Source organism: Lagopus muta, chromosome 11 (assembly GCF_023343835.1).
Source record: "Lagopus muta isolate bLagMut1 chromosome 11, bLagMut1 primary, whole genome shotgun sequence".
Classification (NCBI taxonomy): Eukaryota; Metazoa; Chordata; class Aves; order Galliformes; family Phasianidae; genus Lagopus; species Lagopus muta.
In genome coordinates this window covers 4,005,608-4,024,226 of record NC_064443.1, presented here as the reverse complement: position 1 = coordinate 4,024,226, position 18,619 = coordinate 4,005,608, and the positions used below count along the sequence as shown (strand labels likewise).

The window sequence follows — 18,619 nt, the reverse complement described above, 5'->3', positions numbered from 1 at the left end:
AAAGCATCTCTCCTTTGGGAACTTTAAACTAAACAATCACCCTTTCAGCTACCTCCCTGAGTCCACAAAATTGTAGTTGGAAAATACTCTTAAAAAGTGTTTTAATTCAAATAAAACCCAATTTTGTTGTTATTGTTAGTTGACTTTGCTTTGTTTTTGCGGAGAATAAGGTCTACAATGGCACTGTTTCAAAAGCCAAAACCAATTATCAGGCTGCTGAAATGCACGCACCCATTTCCTTTATGCAGTACCCACACTAATAGATAACCAAGAGGAAGATTAATGTTATTGACCTGTTTAACTTTTTCAGAATTATTTTGGCGTCTCAAAAATTCTTTGCATCAGTGTCCTTAAGAATTTTGATACCAAGACAGTGAACAAATCTAATGGACATATTCTTGGACAGCTAAAAATGGTAGTCTATTAATTTTTATAAAAACACATTTAACGAATTCTAGATACATGGAAGAAACATGCCCCAGAAGAGCTGCATGCTATTTGTCTTGCTAGTCTTGCAGCTCTTATTTCCATGATAAACTAGTGAAGACAATAGAATCATAGAATTACTCAGGTTGGAAAAGACCTGCAAAAGCAAGTCCAGCCTAACCATACTACCCTAGCTAACAGCCCTCTGCTAAATCATGTCCCTAAGCACCACATCCAAATGGTTTTTAAACACATTCAAATCTTGTAAAACTGAAATTTAACATTTCAGCTTCAACTGTGAAAGGTACATTTGTTTCTTTAGGAGAGCTACTGGACTACTTGGCTTCAGATAGCAGTATACTGGACAGTATCTCAGTTTCAGTAACCTTCAGTATTCTAGAAGATTTAGAACTTTGCTCAGTTACAAGTGTAGAAGAAAATGTACGACAGCTTTCAACATCATTCATTGTTGACTAGTTTGAATGGCTCCCAAGTCTTTGGGGAGCTTAAAGAATCTGTATTTCTACATGATATCTCCACTTTGAATCTGCTAAAGAGTAAAACAGATATTTGTTCAAAGTACCGTGGCCTTGTATTGTGACGAAAAAATTTATCAGAACTTGGATCACCACCTTTAAAGAAGGAAAGATCAGGTCATGTAAAGGATTATTTTTAAGGCTATATAGTATTCAGATGAATCTGTCAGTGTACTTCCCTTTTTCTACCCTAAAGTAGGGAACCCCTAACCATTTACTAAGTATGGTCTCCAGTAAAGCAAAGATTTCCACATCCTTTACTGAAGTTGTTATCTTAAAGAGGATGTTTTCTCTTTTGTACTTGCACAAAATCTGGCAATACTGAAAGAAGGCTTTTCAGTAGTGGCCTTCCCTCAAATAACAAAGTTACATATATATAAAGTAAATGAAAACTGAAGCAAAGTCAGAAAAAAACCACATCTGGTTATTTTAGCATGCTCTGAATTGACTGATTCATTAACCTTAATGCCACATAAGTAAGGTTTTGTTGTTGTAGACCTTTCACAATTTTTAAATGTAATTATTTTCAATTTCCCTGTAAGTAAACTGTTTTGCTCAACATCAAGAAATGCCTTTTACAGAGGTGTGCCTGTAAACACACACTCGTATGTTAAAAATAATATGGAAATTTTTGATACTTCAAAATAAAAAAAATAAATAGAAAATAAAAAAGGTTTAGCACTCCAGCAAAACTAGATACCCAGCTCAACAGCTTCCAAAGACATCAGCTTTACAGGCATGTCTTTCAGCACCCTGCACGCATTTTCCAACTGTTAGAAAATGCAATAACATATTTACTAGAACTCTAAGAACTGTGTGATCAAGAGGTGATTTTAGCTCACGTGTGATTTTCACTACAAAAATTTAACACTGCAGGTAAAACTTTCCCACACTTCCCACTGAATGCTACAAAGATATTTTCAATCATGGAAAATGAAATAGATGCTTTGTGAATATTATCTGAAATACTGATATTAATCCATGTAACTTGGAAAACAAAAGATCAGATTTGTTCATGGCTCCCTAACAATCAAACAAAACAAAGTTTGTTATTTTTAGCTCCTACAAATACTGAAGAATTTGCAACATTATACAATTACTTTTCAAAACCACAAATGTGTAGCTCCTAACTTTCACTGGAGAACTAAAAGTTTCCCTTACGAATTCTATTTTAAGATATAAATATATTTATTCAGATTCACAGCATTGCCTAGAGATGTTGCAGAGTTTCCTTCCTTGGAGTTATTGAAAAATGACCTGCACGTGGTCATGGCCAACCTGCCCCAGGTGGCTGTGCTTCACTAGGTGGTCAGACAAGATGACCTCCAAAGGTCCGTTCCAAACTCAAGTATTGTTATTTGCATACACAGGGAGAACATTTGAACCACTGACTCATGTACATTCATTTTTCTTCTTAACTGAATTAAAACTAGCACAGCTAATTTACAGCAATTTATTCTACAATAAAGAACATTAAATAACAATTATCAGACCTCTGACACTTAAGCACTTCTGCACTCTCTGTAGCTCAGAGCCCCTTCTGTAAAGTGGGAATAATTAGATCCTACATAGATTTTATGAAGATAAATGAATGTGAAGGTAATCAAGAAATCTATGATTGCAAAGGCACCCTAAAAAGCCTTGATTAAATCAATATCTTCGTCAACAGATTACAGAATATAGGAAAATGAACAAAGAGAACAATAACAAAATACAGAATACCAAGATGGCATTTTCTTCCTATCCATCCTTTTCAGTTCTACTGAAAAGAATATTATGTGTTTCTTTAACTAAAAATAATCAAATTCATATAAAACATCAACTTACAGTAGCACAGTCTTACTTCTGGCATTTTGTACTATTCAAGTACATGACTTTGAGGTAATTTTTTCTGTGTGTTTGAAATGTTACACAAAACATTCCAGATAAAAATCAAAATCAAGGGAAAATTCATCTGTCTGGATTAGGCTAACATTTACCCTTGGCTTAGCACTTTGAGACCTACCCCATTTCCTTCTTTCAACTGAAATCAGGCAGAATTTGTGGTTCTGAGGCAAAACCAGATGAAGAGCTCATGCGAATCCAAACAAAAAGCTGTTTTCACATGGCCTCTCTTGAACTAAACTGGAACAAGCAAGTCTGGCACAGCTCAGTGTTCTTCGACAAGACATGCACAAAGGGTCTGGTTCTGAGAGGTGCTGAAGGTCTCTGGGTACTGAGCACTGCAGGATTGAGCCCAACTTGTTAATGACTTTTCATAGGATAGGGGGGATTAAGCACAATGTGACTCTTGCAGTCAGTTGCAGACTGAATGAAACAGGAAAAACTCTTTTTGACTTTTCAAGGAAAGGGTTTGTGCCTTCTCCTTTTTGCTGAGAACAAATCCTTTTCTTTTCCCCTAAACAAAAAAAAAAAAAAAGGTTTTTTACTTGGAAACGCTAAGGATGTGTCACTCCCTTCAGAGAATGACAGGACAACAACTAGACCCTCTTTAGCAGAGGACTAAGTTGTTGTCATACAGCCAATAAAAAACTATTGAGGTGGAATCAACCACAAAACCGTGGGTTCTCTGTCTGTCCAGCTCCCTTCCCAGGCACAAGAAATCTCAAATTCCTGTCCACGGTGGCAGACCGGAATAACATTCAAAGGAGCACAAAGATACAGTTGCTGTCCCCTATACCTACCAGACAGCTTCCCCACCTAAGGAAACACACAGCACAATGGAATAGTTTATTTTCTAATCTCTATACTACTTCCCTGGCTATAAAGTTAGACCCATCTGTGGCTACCTATCTCTTTCATAGGTCTGCTTTAACATACCCAAAATGATCAACACTATTATTACTGCAGCTTATGCTATTTACTGTTTAAGATTTGTACAAAAAAACCTACCTGTGGCATACCTTCAAATTTATTATTTTTATTTTTTAAATCTTTTATCAGGCTGGTCTTCCAGGATGAGATGAAAAACAGTAATTAACTGGACAGTCTCTGAATCCTGGGCACCAGTATTAAATGAAAGAAATTTCAGACTCTCGTCTGTCCTTTGTAAAATGAGTTTGAAGTTTAAAAATTGAGTTTTGGTCAATTCAGTTGCTTACTTTTGAAAACTGTATATGCATATGGAATGTGAAAATAATCAATAACCTAAATTACCAAATCTTTTTAAGGAAGGTAAGAAATCCTCCTTAAGCTCCTGATTTTTTCCCAGAGTTGTCAACACTGATAGCTGAAGTCAATGACAAGTCAGCTAACTCAAATTAAGTCTTAAAACAGACACTAACAGGGATAGACGTTTTTAACTACGCAGGAGAGCAAGTAAAGTGAATCTAATCCCCCAGACTTTGCATGCTGCTCCTTCAGCAGCATCAGGCCATTATGGCCGCAAAGCTACAAGTAATTATTAATTACACTGTTAAAAAAAAAAAAAAATTAACAATCCTTGCTCTTACAATGAGAGTTATTTACATATAAGAAAAGGAAAATATTAAGGACCTATTGCAATACTTATCTCCACAGTTTGGTTTGCTTTTTTCTTTTTTTTAAATAATGTAAACAAACAATCCATCCTAGACATGAATTAAGTTTTCATCTACTGCATGACCCTGCCATCAAAGCTGGTAGAGAATGTTAAACTATCAGAGGAAGTAACTTTGTACCTGCTAGAGTAACAAGGAGACAGTACCCTTTGGACAGACCTGAAGGAAGATAACTGTTAGCCCACATGCCTTCGTAGCCTTGTAATACTGCAAAACATTCTCTTCGTTTTTACTGCATTTGAACAAGCTGCTATTTGACTGCAGTGATAGTTTTAGGAATGGTCAAGACCACAGAAGTAATAAAAGCTAAAAACATTTCAGCAGAGAGGCTGAAATCGTTACTTGCAGTCCTCAAAACACCTATGGATTTGAGTTTGCTTCCAGTCATAAACAAAAAGGGCTGGGACTTCCAGTCTAAGTGATGGAAAAGACATAACAGTACTAAAGGAAGGAGAAAAGAAAAAATTTACTCCTTTCCAAAGACACTCTTGAAGACATCCCTTCTGGGATTTGTGCATTCATTTATGCACACACAAATCCAGCTTGTGCCCTGCTACTAACCTCTGCTGGCATTTACAGAATGCCAGTCTAGTCTGCTGTGCAATACATAGCAACCGCTGTATTCCTCATTGTGATTAACTCTTGGAGCAATTGGCCTGAAGAAAACACATGGCACTGATAACTCATGCAGTTCATAGGTTTCTTCCTCTCCAGTCTCCAAGAATGAAGGGGTACCTTTTGCTTTTTTTTTTTTTTCTTTTTTGTTAGTTTTTAAATTAGAACAATTAAAATGTCTGAAGATACTGTGAGTACAATTGGAGACTGTAGTGAGGTTATATGCTTACCAAAGAAAAACATCAGCTTGACAATTAACAAATGCATTATTCGATTCTACTTGAAATTAGATGACTACTCACAATAATTACCACTCTGATTCATAAATTGTCTCAAGAATAGATGCTAATAGTTCAAAAAACTTTTTACCCCAGCTAGCCCTTTCCATAATAAATTGTGTTTATCGTGACCATAACTTAGAGAAGTTTGAATTGCAGTTTCAACACGGCAAAAAGCAAAATGTACAGAAGGATCTGAATAGTGATCTTGTTCAGAAGAAAACTAGCGCCTCCCCCATCCTCCACAGGCATCAAGTAATGTAACTGCAAGAAATCTAGTCATTATGCAAATCAATTCAGTCCTGCGATTGGTTATTGCAGTGTGAAAAGCTTCATCACTATCTCTGAGTTCTGAAATTAACAGCTAGCATCTGCCCTGTCCAGTTTAGCCCATCAACTTTCTTTTAACTTCATTTTTAGAAGAATCTTTCAATAAACTTATGATTATTGACACTAGCATTTATAAAGGAGTGAAATAATATCATGTGAACAAGACTTTTAGCTAAGCTTTTAGCTAACATTTCTGGAAACAGTTACCTGCAGGTTGACTTACTGCACAAATTAACTAGCCTGGTGATACATTTATTACATAATAATTACTCTGTGATCTGCACTGTATATTTTTAAGCACAGAGCTCTACTGTACCTGATGTATCTGAATTATAAAATTTAGTTCCATGTGGTCATTTTTGTGCAAAGCCAATCCCAGTATGTGAAGTTTGTTCTTCCCCTTCTCAACTAGTTTATCATATCCATTCTGAATTTGAAACTCATGCAACAGTGTACCTTCTTAAATTTTAACAAGGGAATTATCATGGAAGATAGGGAACAGAGGGAGGTGGTATAAGACAACCATCATGGCTTCAACAAGGGCAAGTCATACCTGATCACCTTCGTGGACTTCTGTATAAGCATAACAGAACTTCAGTAAGGCCTTTAATGTGGTTCCACACAACATCTTTCTCTCCAGTTTAGGAAGATATGAGTTTGACAGATGGAGGGTTTGATGGATGAAGAACCAGTTGCAAGATTGTACCCAGAGTGGTGGTCAGTGGTTCACTGTCTGAATGGAGATCAGTGATAAGTGGGGTCAGCCAGGGGTCAGTACTGGGATCAGTACATTTTACCAACTTCAACAATGACACTGACAGCAGGATCATTGGTGCAGATGACACCAAGCTGTGTGGTGCAGTCAACAAGCCTGAGGGACAGGATGCCATCCAGAGAGATCTAGACAGGCTGAGCAATGGGCCCAGGTGAACCTTGTGAGATTCAGTAACTCCAAGTACAAGGTTCGCACTTGGATCGTGGCAATCCCAGCTATCAATTCAGGCTGGGAGATGTAAGGATAGAGCATAGCTCTGCCAAAACAGACTTGAGGGTACTGGTGGATGGATGGGAAGTTGGACATGAGTCAGCAATATGCCTTTGCAGCCCAGAAAACCAAATGCATGAAAAGAAGTATGACCAGCTGAATGAGACAGGTGATCCTGCCCTTCTTCTCGGCTCTAGTTGGACTTCACCTCTGTCCAGGTGAGGAGTCCTCAGTACATTAGAAACATAGCACTGGTGGAGGGAGTCCAGAGGAGGACCATGAAAATAATCCAAGGGATGGAACAACTCCTCCATGAGGCTAGGCTGAAGGAGCTAGGGCTGTTCAGCCTGGAGATGAGAAAGCTCCAGGGAGAACTGAGAATAGCCTTTCAGTAGTCAAACGCAGGGGGGGAGTGGGGGGGAGAAGAGGGGGGAAGTAGGGCTGCAAGAAAGGAGAGACCCTTTAGCAGGGTCTGCTGTGACAGAAAAAGAGGAAACGGTTTCAAACTAAGGAAAGATGTAGATTGGACATAAGGAAGAAGGTGGGCTATTTTTTGTTCATTTTTATACATGCAATAAACACAGTGATGCACAGGTTGCCCAGAGAGACAGTGGATGCTCTGCCCCCAGAGACATTCAAGATCAGGCAGGACTGGGCTTTGAGCAACCTGACCTAGCTGTAGATATATTCAGTTTTCAAGGATGGAAAGTCAAGCACCACTTTTGCTTGGGCACCAAAAGCAGATAAGTTTAATATCATAAGCTACTTTGGTCAGTAAAAACTGTTAATATTATGAAAAGCTTTTCCACAGAACAACAAAAAAACTAATACATAACAAGAAGTGGTTCAGAGGGTTTTTTTTTTAATGACTTCAAGAAGTCCAGAATGTGCATTTTCATACACGATTGTAACAGACGTTAGAGAAAAAGTTAATCTGATTATCAGCCTTTATGGTTTCATAACTCATTCCTAACTCAGCCTAACTCAGGTAGTCAAATACATCCAGAATTTGAAGGATTCAAAATGTACTGTAACAGGAATCCAAGTTCAGCTACATAATCTTTTTCAGCTTCATTTTTAGAGAATTCTGAGAAAGAATGCATTTGAAATGCTCCTGTACATAGGTTGCAATAACTTTGACATCGAAAATCAGACAATCTCCCAAAAACCATACTACAGAAATACTAAACAAAAAACAGAACAGCAAACAGAACACCTAGACACACAGGGAGATAAGAACTCAGCTTGTGCCCTCCTTAGAAATCAACTGAACATTGCCTGCTTCCTTAGATAGCTGGAGATACTTACAGTTGCCAAGTTTTGAGTATAATTGAATAAGTAAATAAAAACAGTGAGCAAATAAGGCTAGTACTGGAGAAAATACTTTGTTCATTTACTCTAGCTATGCCCCTTAAATTAAAAAAAAAAAGTTCAGTTTCAGCTGTCCTAAAGAACCATAATTTGTGTTAAAATGAAGTCATAGAAATAAGAGGTGCCACGTAAGAAAATCTTCTTTATTATAAAGATTACCTGGGAAGTGGATAGAGTAGGCATATTGTAATTTAGCAGACTGAGTGCTTAGGTTATTCTGATTTTAACAGAAAAGAAACATGAAAACTTGTACAATTTAATATTGTTTTAATACATTATTTACTGAAACAATAACTACCATCTGCTAAGACTAAGATAACTTATTTAGCAAGACTAGGCGGACCAGAGGCAAAGACAAAAGCATATGCTACTGTTCAAGAAAATGATGCCAAATGCAGAGTTCTCCCTTGGAGAACAGTCTTAACTTATAGCCCTTTGAAAAGGTAACTATTGCAGTTTGGGAAAAAAAACAAACAAACAAACAACAAAACAACTGTAACTGCAGTCCCACAATAAGGCTTTTCCGAATAATAAATTGGTAATTAGAATGGGCTCTCAAGAATATTTAGTAACCAGAAACTCTGTAATACACTCCTTTAAATTAAGAAGAGCTACTTTAACATTAAAGTAAAAATCTAGTTCTGTGACTGTCTTAATACAAACTGTGCCTTGCAAAGAACAAGTATGCAGCTACACATGTACTAATTAAATATTTATAGTAAGAAAAAATGTGTCATCACAAAAGCAGTCCGTATTTTGTGAAGACATAATTCTTTATCACTCTAACTAGAAACCAGAATCAAGGAGACGCAAGAGTGTTAAGCTTTCTTTTTCTAACTGAAAAACGAACACAGTCCATTCAAATATAATGATGTACAGACTCCAAAATATTAGTTAGCTCAGATGAAGATGCAACTGTTATGGAAGAAAAGAGAGCAAACACCCTGGGAAAACAAAAACAAAACAAAAAAACAACCCAACAAAACAACCACCATCAAACAACAAGAAACACTTAAAATCATCCTCTTTCACCTCTGCCTCATTAGTATGTATTTGAGGTTCTTTCCTCCAGCAGCAGGAGCCAAGATCCCAAGTAAGTGGCACACTTTGTTCTATGTTCTTTCAGAATATAGAATTCTTTTCCTTGAATCCTCTAAAAAGAGTTAAAACTTCTCATCTTGAATCTTTTGACTATATGAGAAAATTTACAGCTGAACTCATATCACTAAGTACTATCAGTTTATAAAATACCTAATAACCTGTAAACAAAAAAAAATTGGAAGATGATGAACAGTCAGATTGTTTATGTGCACTTACTCCCAGAATTCCATCACTGGAGACGTAGCATTTTGCAAAGAGATTTGACTGCAGTTGCTCATATTAAGTTTCTGAAATTCCACACAGTTTTCTATAAAAACAACAACAAAGTTGTTATATTGACATGTACATACATTTCTTCTGGTCCAAATTCTAGTTTGTGCATTTGTAAAGCCACTTACTATATCACACTCTACGTGGTTAAAAGGATTTCTAGATATTCTAAAATCCTCCAGCTGCTACTTCTGTAATAGTATTTTGATCACCAGATCAGAGGCTAGAAAAATATCCATGTAGAACTCTACACACTCCTACACTTTCTAAATGCACTTTGGCAATGACAAGGGCCAACTAAACATCTGAGGCTAAACGAAGAAGCTTTGAGAAATTGAGGCAATCATTCAGGAACTATAACATAATACTTTCTCAAGTGGTTGTTCAATGGCCAATCGCAACAATTGGCTGATGAAACAACCAACAACAAGTCTCTACTTTGTTTAATAGAGCAAGTGGAAAGTCACTCTTTAACTTGTATCTAATAAAGAAGAAGAAGAGCTCTTCTGTTGAATTCACTTACTGTATTCTGAGAGAATGGGTATGATTGAAAATGAGAGTCCTGGGATTTAGCCAGAATATTTTACAGAAATAACAAAGGCAAAAGCTTTCTTTTCCCATCTGACATTATATTTCACAGGAACAAATGCTTATACAGTGACCTAAATCAGAAAGGTATGATTAAGTCTTCACTGCACAACCTGTGCAACATGGTCTAGAGAGCCTGCTTCAGCAGGGGGAGTGGATTAGACAATTTCTAGAGATCCCGTCCAACCCTTACAATTCTGTGATTTCATGTCATCACAGTTTGACATGATCAGCCCATTCCCACAGACTTTTCTACCACAATAGTTGTGTTCTCAACACTAATTCATTTTATTACTTGGAAGTCATTATTTGTACAGCAAATATTCCCACCAAGGTCATACCTGTATTCCATTCATGCCCACATGTAGCCCAGGGAAGTTCTGTAGTAAAGCAGTTAAACAGATAGAAGATAGCCCATGCTAAAATAATGATGTAATATACATTTAGATGTGCCTCTATAACTTGGGTAGCATATCCAATGCCTGGAGAGGAGGAAGAGAGAACAAAGAATTTGTACTTTTCAGATAATTTAAGAACAAATGCTTACTACTATAAGTACATCCTAACTTTTGTGAGATTTTTTCCTTCATTTAAAATTTAATGTGGTAGAACACAGAAAAGGTTGTTACCTTCAAACAAAGGGCAAACTTTCCTCCAGCACGTAATGCCTCCTTCACTAGTAAACTGTCCCAAGGCTGTCTCCAGGAAAAAAACTGGTATCCCACAGCAAATAAAGAAAACCACATACGGGATGAGGAAAGCACCTGTGAGTAAACATTGTGGTGGTATTGGTTACAATGAACACAGTTCCTTGACAGCTTAGCAAAAAATTTATTTTCATTCCTTAGCTAATTCTTGCAGGTGCAGTGCTAAAAGTGCAAAAAGGGTTTACTTCTGGCACCAAATATTAAAAGTTAACTCTTAAGCCATTACTGTGGACTGAAAACAAAGAACCAATACAAAAACCACCCCATCCCCAGTCAAAACACAAAGCATACTTAAGTTTTTCAGAATAGGCTAAACTCTGCTGAACATTCTCTCAAGCACAGGAAAGATCACATTCTTGCTTAGCCACACTATTCTGATCTGATTATCATCAAATCATTCTACCCTCTCTTCTCTTACTTTCTCTTCTCAGGAGAAAAGCAGGGATGGAGAAGCATTATGGAAATGAAATCCAAGTACTGTGATGTTATTTAGATAAGACCAATGACGAGGATCGTAAGAAGGGAATGACAAAATACACCTTAGGACTTCTTACACAGAGAAAGAAAACAGGACTTGGCATTGCCATCTAGAAACTGTAGGAAATTTACAAAGCATCAGCTTTTTTTCTTACATGCTGACAGTAAACTCCAGCAAAGATAGCGAGCAGTACAACTTGAAGCCTTCAACAAAATACCATTCTTCTCTTATTAACACAGAGCAGAAATTCTGTATTATTTCATGATTAACCATGTTATTAGGTACAGCAGACAGAGAACATGACTGAAGTATGAACAAAGAAGATACCTGTTAGGCACATTGCCACTTGCTAATACAGTAGATTTTAAGTATTCAATTTAGAACTGAACCTAAATAACAAGGAATGAAATACAGCCTTTTCACTACACAGAGACCCCGTTAACATACAAGGCCAAAATATTTTTTTTCCTTCATTCCCCTGGTACTCAGATTTCTTAATAAACCAAAGGATGAGATAGAAAGCAACTAACTACACTGATTTAGGGGGAAACAAGGAAGGAAGAATACAAATACTAGGAGGAAACAATAACCATTTGGGCCATTTTTACTGACACCAGTAAACAAAGTTCCACTGGTTTAATCAGACAAACACAGTGAAGTACTGCACAAAAGTTCTGATAGATGTAGTAACTGCATACATCAATCAGTTCTTCAGAGCACTAACATTCCTACTTCAACAGGAGTCCTAAAGATTGATCTGATCATTAATGAACAACACTTTATGCAAATGGCTTGAAAGACAACATCTTTCCAGGCCATGATTTAAAGAACTGCTGTCCAGCATGAAAACAAGTTTAGCTCACTCACATGGACAAGCACAGTGAGTTTAACATAGCAACTTAATGAAACTTATTATAATGGCTTAAATATTTTTTTTTAAATTCCTCTACAACAGATACCCATCAGGAAACAACAGAGTATACCAAGTTTGCCTGCTTGCAAACCAATTAGTTTCCATGAAATATCTAATTCAAGAAACATAAGTGAACTATTTTTCCAAAAAAAAAAAAAAAAAAGAAAAAAAAAAAAGAAAAAAAATAGCAAGTGTCCATAAGAGCAAATCAGAAATACAGAAGCTTATGCCTACATTATGTGTTGGTAGTGCCAGAGAAAGCTTAGACCTGAAGTACCCATCCTGCTTCTGAATTTGTTCCGTACCTAGCAGGCATTCTATTTAGTAACTAGCTCATATACCTCTTCATTATGATTACATATTACACATAAAGTATTTCCCAGTATTTACATTCAGTGCAACAAACAAGACCCAAGTCTAATTCTAGTTCAGCAGTCTAGAGAGTTACAGAAACAGAGGTGTTAGCCAAAGGTCGTAGACTGAGACCTCACCAAAGAAAACTGAAGTTAATGGCAAACTTCCCATGGTACCAGGACATGGCCAATCAAACTACATGCATTCATTCTATTCTTAAAGACTGCTGTAGTGATTAATGATGATACTTAAGTAAGCCAGCAACTGTTCAGCAAGTCATCCAACAGACTGATTAGAGACTAAAAGTACAGTAGCATGCTAAAATGAGTGAATTCTTGTCATCTTAGTTTTGCCACAGTACAAATGTGTTAAAGAGGAGCTGCAAACTAGTAACACACCTACTACAAGAGTAGTCTTTAGAAACAGCAGACAAAATGGCCAAAACCACCCCTGAGTTCACCTAGTTTTGTGCAAATGAGGGAAAGAAATCTGGCATAGCACTGTTAGCAAACAAACCTGTTAAGAACAGATCTTTGCATATATCAGTCACTGAGCATATCACTGTTCTTGAAGGATATACGTTTACACTAGGGCTGCCGATTCAGACACTAAGTGGGAGAATGTTGAATCTAGCTCACACGATTCTAAACTTAAGGTTTTGTCTTTCTTCCTTCATTTCTGTGCGAGACATGGCTGATGTGCTTACTCTTAATTGTCATGTATCTTACCTAGCTGATACCTGACTATAAGTAATACATATCATACAATACATTATACTTCTGTGATTTGAGAGAGAAAAGAATAGACTTCTACCATCTTATTTTAAGGTATACAGACCCTGCTCTCTTGACTTAGTAACAGTCAGCTTTGTATCTTCCCCTCCCTTACTGTACTGATTGGGGAAGTAATGATTAAAAAAAAAAAAAGTGTATTTAACTTAAAGGGCTTTTTTTTTTGTCATAAAAAGGTAGCATTTTCAGAAACAATATTTCCTCCCTAAAGTATGCTATTCAGAAAAATAAACTGCTGCTTTATTCTCTGTCAGACAAACTTTGTTGAGTAGGCTTGATTCTGTATGCACAAGAAAATGTTCTATTCTAACCGGTTTCTTCTACCTTAAAAAACAACAACAACAATAATATATAAATATATTAATAATGAAAAAAAAAAACAAGCAACCCCATAACCAAAGAAAAACCTCGAGAAATTAAACCGCGTAGTATTTGGGGAGAAGGTGGTAAAGGAAACATCACATTTTTTAAGTCATTCTCAGGTGCTTAATACTTCCCTACCTACACACACAAACACTTAAGTCCTGAACCCCTCTTCCTAGTGCATGAAATCACTGTGAAACACCCCTATGTTTATTTCCCAGATGTTTACAGTGAGCTGCAAATCAACACATGACGCCATCTTACCTCCTCCATTCTTGTAGCAAAGATATGGGAATCTCCATACATTTCCCAACCCAATAATCTCCCCTGCCACAGAAAGCACAAATTCAACCTTATTGTTCCAGTGACCTCTTTCATGAACTTTCTTATCATTGCTGTGGACGAGGTTGGTACTTGAAGCTTCTGGATCCAAAACATCTTCTGGCTTGCCGTTAATTATAGGAATAGTCTTTTCAGCTGTCATGGCTGTTCAGCCTGAAGAAAGCAAAAGAAAAATATGCAGATATCACTTGTTAATTACAACACTCAAGGACTAAGAAACTCCTTAGCATATCATTAGCTTCAAATTATGTGTTACCTACATAAATTTACAGGTGAAAGTGAACAGGGCAATTCCATAAGGCCAAAAAAGTTGTAAAAGATGAGAAACTTTTTTAATAAAAAAGATTAAAAAAAAAAAAAAAGGAAGAAAATTTCATACATGAAAGTAGAAAGGTTTTCAAGTTGGGACAGTCATAGTAGAATGTTATTCTAATGGCTGGGTAGTAAAACCTTTTAAAAATCCTTCACCAAGCAGGTACATGAGTTTGACTAACCTCACAGAGGACAGGGATCTCCTGCCCGTTCCAGGCATAAGAACAAGAAGGAAGGAAGAAAGGGATGTGCTGAAGGGGCCTGATCGGTTCTGGCCTGCCTGGAGAAGCAGGGAATCTCCCAGACTACTCACCCAGGGTTCTGCTTATGTCTGCGCGGTTGGGAGAGGGACTGGCTCTCTAGCCGACACTCGGCTCCGAGCGCACCTCCGCGTGCTGCCGTTCTCCTCTCTGTTGCACAGGAGGCGAGGGGCACAGCAGCTGAGGGCAGCCGGAGGCAGAGGCGGGGACGACGGGGATAGCGCGGGCAGCGCGAGGAGATCGGGGAGCCGGGAAGCCTCGTCCTGCGCTGCGGCTGCCGCCCGGCCGGCCGGCGGCGATAGGATGCGCCCCGAGCCTCGGAGCCGCAATTTGCAAACGCTCAGCCTTCCCCCGAGCGACGGTATAACACCCGCCTCTCCCCTCCGCCCACTTCAGGCTGTCCCAGTGGCTCCCCTCTTCTCCTCCTCTTCTTCCTCCCCCTCCTCCCGGCATCACCGCCCGAGCATCCCCAGCTACTCGCTCCCCCGCCCGCCGGTAAGACAGCCGGGGCCGAGCACCGGGCGGCAGCGAACCCCGCACTCCCCGCATACGGCTCGTGGAGGGCCCGCGGCTCCCCGCACACCTGCAGCGCTGCAGTGCCCGCTGCTTGCTCAGGCGGCAGCCCGGAGCCTGGTTTGCTGCCTTCTCTTTCTTCTTTTTCCTTTTTTTTTTTTCCTCTCCTCCTCCATTCCTTCAAGCTCAGGTGTGGCACATCAGAAAGGAGGCCAGCTTAAAGCAGATAACATTAACTGCAGCTGGGGGAGAGGGAGCAGGCAGGGTACGGGCAATAAAAACAGGGTAAAGAAATGTTGGGGGAACATTTGGAAGGTGTGGACACGCTATGGGCGCTTTCTAGTCACACTGGAAAGTGTAGAAGCAACCCACATAAGCATTTCTAACCAGCATTTTGCTTAAAATTTGATTTGAATAAGTGTAAAATGGAAGAAAGAATAGAAAAATAAGAAAATACAAACCATTCTGTTTCAGATTGAATGAAATATTTCGGAGTCATCTTTTTCTCCCCCCATTCTAATCATCTCTACGCACATATGTAGTCCTGTGGTTCGTTCAGCCTATTCCATTATTCATCTCCACAGCTGGAAAATGGTTCACATTTTCATTCCAAATCTTCCCTCAGATCCATGTGCTCTGTGGCAGCTGTGATCATCAATATGTCGTTCTGCAGCCCCTGGAGATGCATTTGGGACCACTATCTCTTAAAACCTGGATTAATTTAAGCACTCTGGAGGATGCTGTCCTGGAGACAGCAAGCCCTTCCTTGTGAACTCTCCCCATTACCTTACAACTCCATGGTTTATCACACTGTCAGGAAAACTGTCATCCAATGCTTACTGAAGACCTCTAGAAAAATGCCCACAGGCAGATTTTATATTAACTTTTATATTAACCTGACTTTAGAAATGAGTCTGATTACACCCTACTTGTAGCCTAAGTACATCTACATATTCAAACTTCTTCTATGGCTGAAGTTTTATTTTGGCTTTTAAATTATGCGTGCCTCAAAACTGGGTGTTGGGGCCTCAGTCTATGCTCTGTCAAATGTACTTAGCTGTATTCTCTGCCACCTTCATATGCAGATCTGACACGCATAGGATGAGGTCCTTTCTTTGCTAATTGATACCCATATGGAGAGTGCTGGTCTCTACTATACTATGAAATGAAAAACAGCCAATGGTAGAACTATGGTAAAACATTATGCTAACGTGGAAGAATTCATATCTATCTATATGTACATGGGTTTGCTTTATCAAAAGGATGGGGAAGGGAGGACTTTTTTTATGTGTATACATTTTTGCTTTCGTTTTTCAGTGGTGTGGGAGTGGGGAGAAGTAAGGTTAGGAGGCATCAGGGTTTTGTTTGTTACTTTGTTTTGGTTTTAATGCAGCTGGTATCTACTAAGGATAGAATAGATTCATATTTTTCCCAACTTGGCTTTGTATAAATCAAACTCAGTTTTTAGATTCTCCCTTACCCCACCTTTCATCTACATTCCAACAGGGATCAAAACAGGCATTGTTTTTTCTGTATTCCAGCCAGGCTGAGCAGACTCAGCAGGACACACTTGAACATCAAAGGTGATACTGAATTCTCATCTTGTTACTAAAAATAGCTCTAAAAATGGATGGAAGCTAAGGGGCAGTAAATATGTGACTAATGATACAATAACATGGAGGGAACAGTCTTCTATGTTCAAGTAGAATAAATTTTACCTCACCAACAGGGAAGTTTACACTTCTATATAGTGTGCCCAATACATTGTCCAGTGCTAAAAGTATCAGAACAGTGTCACCCTGTTGATACTCTGCCTAGTGTTCTTTGTAGCAAGTCATACCATGAGCAGCTTTCTGATGCAAATAGACTAACACCAGACTGAAGGGGACTGCTCCAAAGAACAGTCTATAAGATGACTGGCAGATGCAAAAGGTATTTAATCACTGCTGATTTCCTTAGTATTTGAAATTAGAAATATGCAAAGACAAATATTTTATTCACTATGTACTCTTGCACTGATTCCCATTTGATCTGACAACTGAAGAGCTTACAACATAATTGCTAGCTGATGATCCTTGTGAATACTGAAATCCAACACAGTTTGCAACATAAAGCTTCCAAAATTTTATAAAAGGTTGATTATCCCTTTTCTTTTTTCAATCCAAGGAAGCCTCCTCTATTGCAAGGAAAACAGTTCTCTCGATTACATCTCAGTTGGTGCACTAACCTTGTGTACTGCGTGCTCCTCATCGTGAATTCACGTCTGCTTCTGTCAGTCTGTTGGGAGATCTGCACATGGCGTGAAACCAGAGAAGAACACAGTGAATGGGATGGGAGCAAGCCTTGTGAAATGGTTGAACTGTAAGACAAAAAACACAGTTACCAACATCAGCAGGCCGTTCCTAGTAAAACCAGTATCTAATACTAAAACATTCATTAATTATCTAAAGCATACTTCATGTTCTATGGAGGGGCTAGCCGCATCACAAATCTCAAGTAATCTAGTTATGTCCAAGAAGATTTTTTCTGCACTGTCTGCTCCATTCCTGATCTGCACAAGCATTTGGAGTTCTTACCTCCAACCCATTCACCGTAAGTAAATTTCCTGGCCATTCCTCCTGAGTTCCACATTAAAATGATGTTACCTAGCAAAATAATTCATTTGCCTTATTCAGATTTTATCTCCAAACCCCTAAGGAAACCATTAAAGCTCTATGTAGGAAGTAGACTGTGAGCAGAAGACAAATGTTTCTGCCAGTTAAAGAAAGGTGTGCGAAGTTCCAAATGTTCTAAAACTAATCATATTTAGATTTGTAAACTAAAATCAATAAAGACAAGAAATTAACATGTGGAGACCATGCTGATAAAAGAACCTCCAAGAAAAAGCCATGTTTCCACAGGATATATCAGGGTGCTAAAATGCACGGCAGTAGCATTGCCCAGACGTAACAATGAATACATGCTGCACCTTCCCTGGCTGCAGGCAGAACACATTCAGGCTATTAATTCATACTCTTCTGGGACATCTGATCAGTCCATATCTTCAAGGCACAAACACCTAGTGTGAAGACATACCAATACAAGGAAGGTTAACTCTCTTCCCTTTTTTCTGTCCTACCTCTACAAAATTCAGAAGGCACACAAAGAAAACTGCTTGAGACAGTTTTACATTTTGATTCCCTAATGCTCTGGGCTCTTCTAGGAATTCAGGATGCTCTGCTCATCTGATGCTTTTTGATCCTTATTAGGATGCCTGAGTTTCTGTAGCAATTGATTCAGATAAGATGAAGTTTCTACTACACCACAAAAATCTTTTGGCTCATGTAGATGCTTCTATTTTTGTACTTTTTTCCTGAATAAAACAAATAAAAAGGTTATAAGTAGCTATACAGAAAATAATTTTAATTAATATTAAAGCTACTATGAACATATCTGATTTTGTAATAGCAAGACCAATGCAACTTTCAAGGGTTTAACGTGAGCAAAAAACACGTTATATAGATCTGGAAATGAAAAACAAGCTGTGTTCCATTTCTACTCCTTATTA

At 38.3% G+C, this 18,619-nt stretch overlaps 1 protein-coding gene across 3 annotated transcripts in view; it reads right to left on the bottom strand.

Annotated features, from left to right (window-relative positions):
• The window catches only part of SLC6A11 (solute carrier family 6 member 11), a 104,767-nt gene that overhangs the window by 67,929 nt on the left and 18,219 nt on the right, over nt 1–18,619 (bottom strand). For 2 of the 3 annotated variants that reach the window (XM_048957830.1, XM_048957831.1), the window contains 5 exons: nt 17,300–17,431; nt 13,910–14,140; nt 10,669–10,803; nt 10,381–10,521; nt 9,398–9,488 (listed from right to left, as the gene is read on the bottom strand). In XM_048957830.1, coding sequence (XP_048813787.1) covers nt 9,398–9,488; nt 10,381–10,521; nt 10,669–10,803; nt 13,910–14,129 — 587 coding nt within the window. In that variant the 5' untranslated portion in view covers nt 14,130–14,140; nt 17,300–17,431. Of the gene's footprint in view, nt 1–9,397; nt 9,489–10,380; nt 10,522–10,668; nt 10,804–13,909; nt 14,141–14,612; nt 14,922–17,299; nt 17,432–18,619 lie in introns of those variants that run through there. The other variant, XM_048957829.1, reaches the window with a different exon arrangement.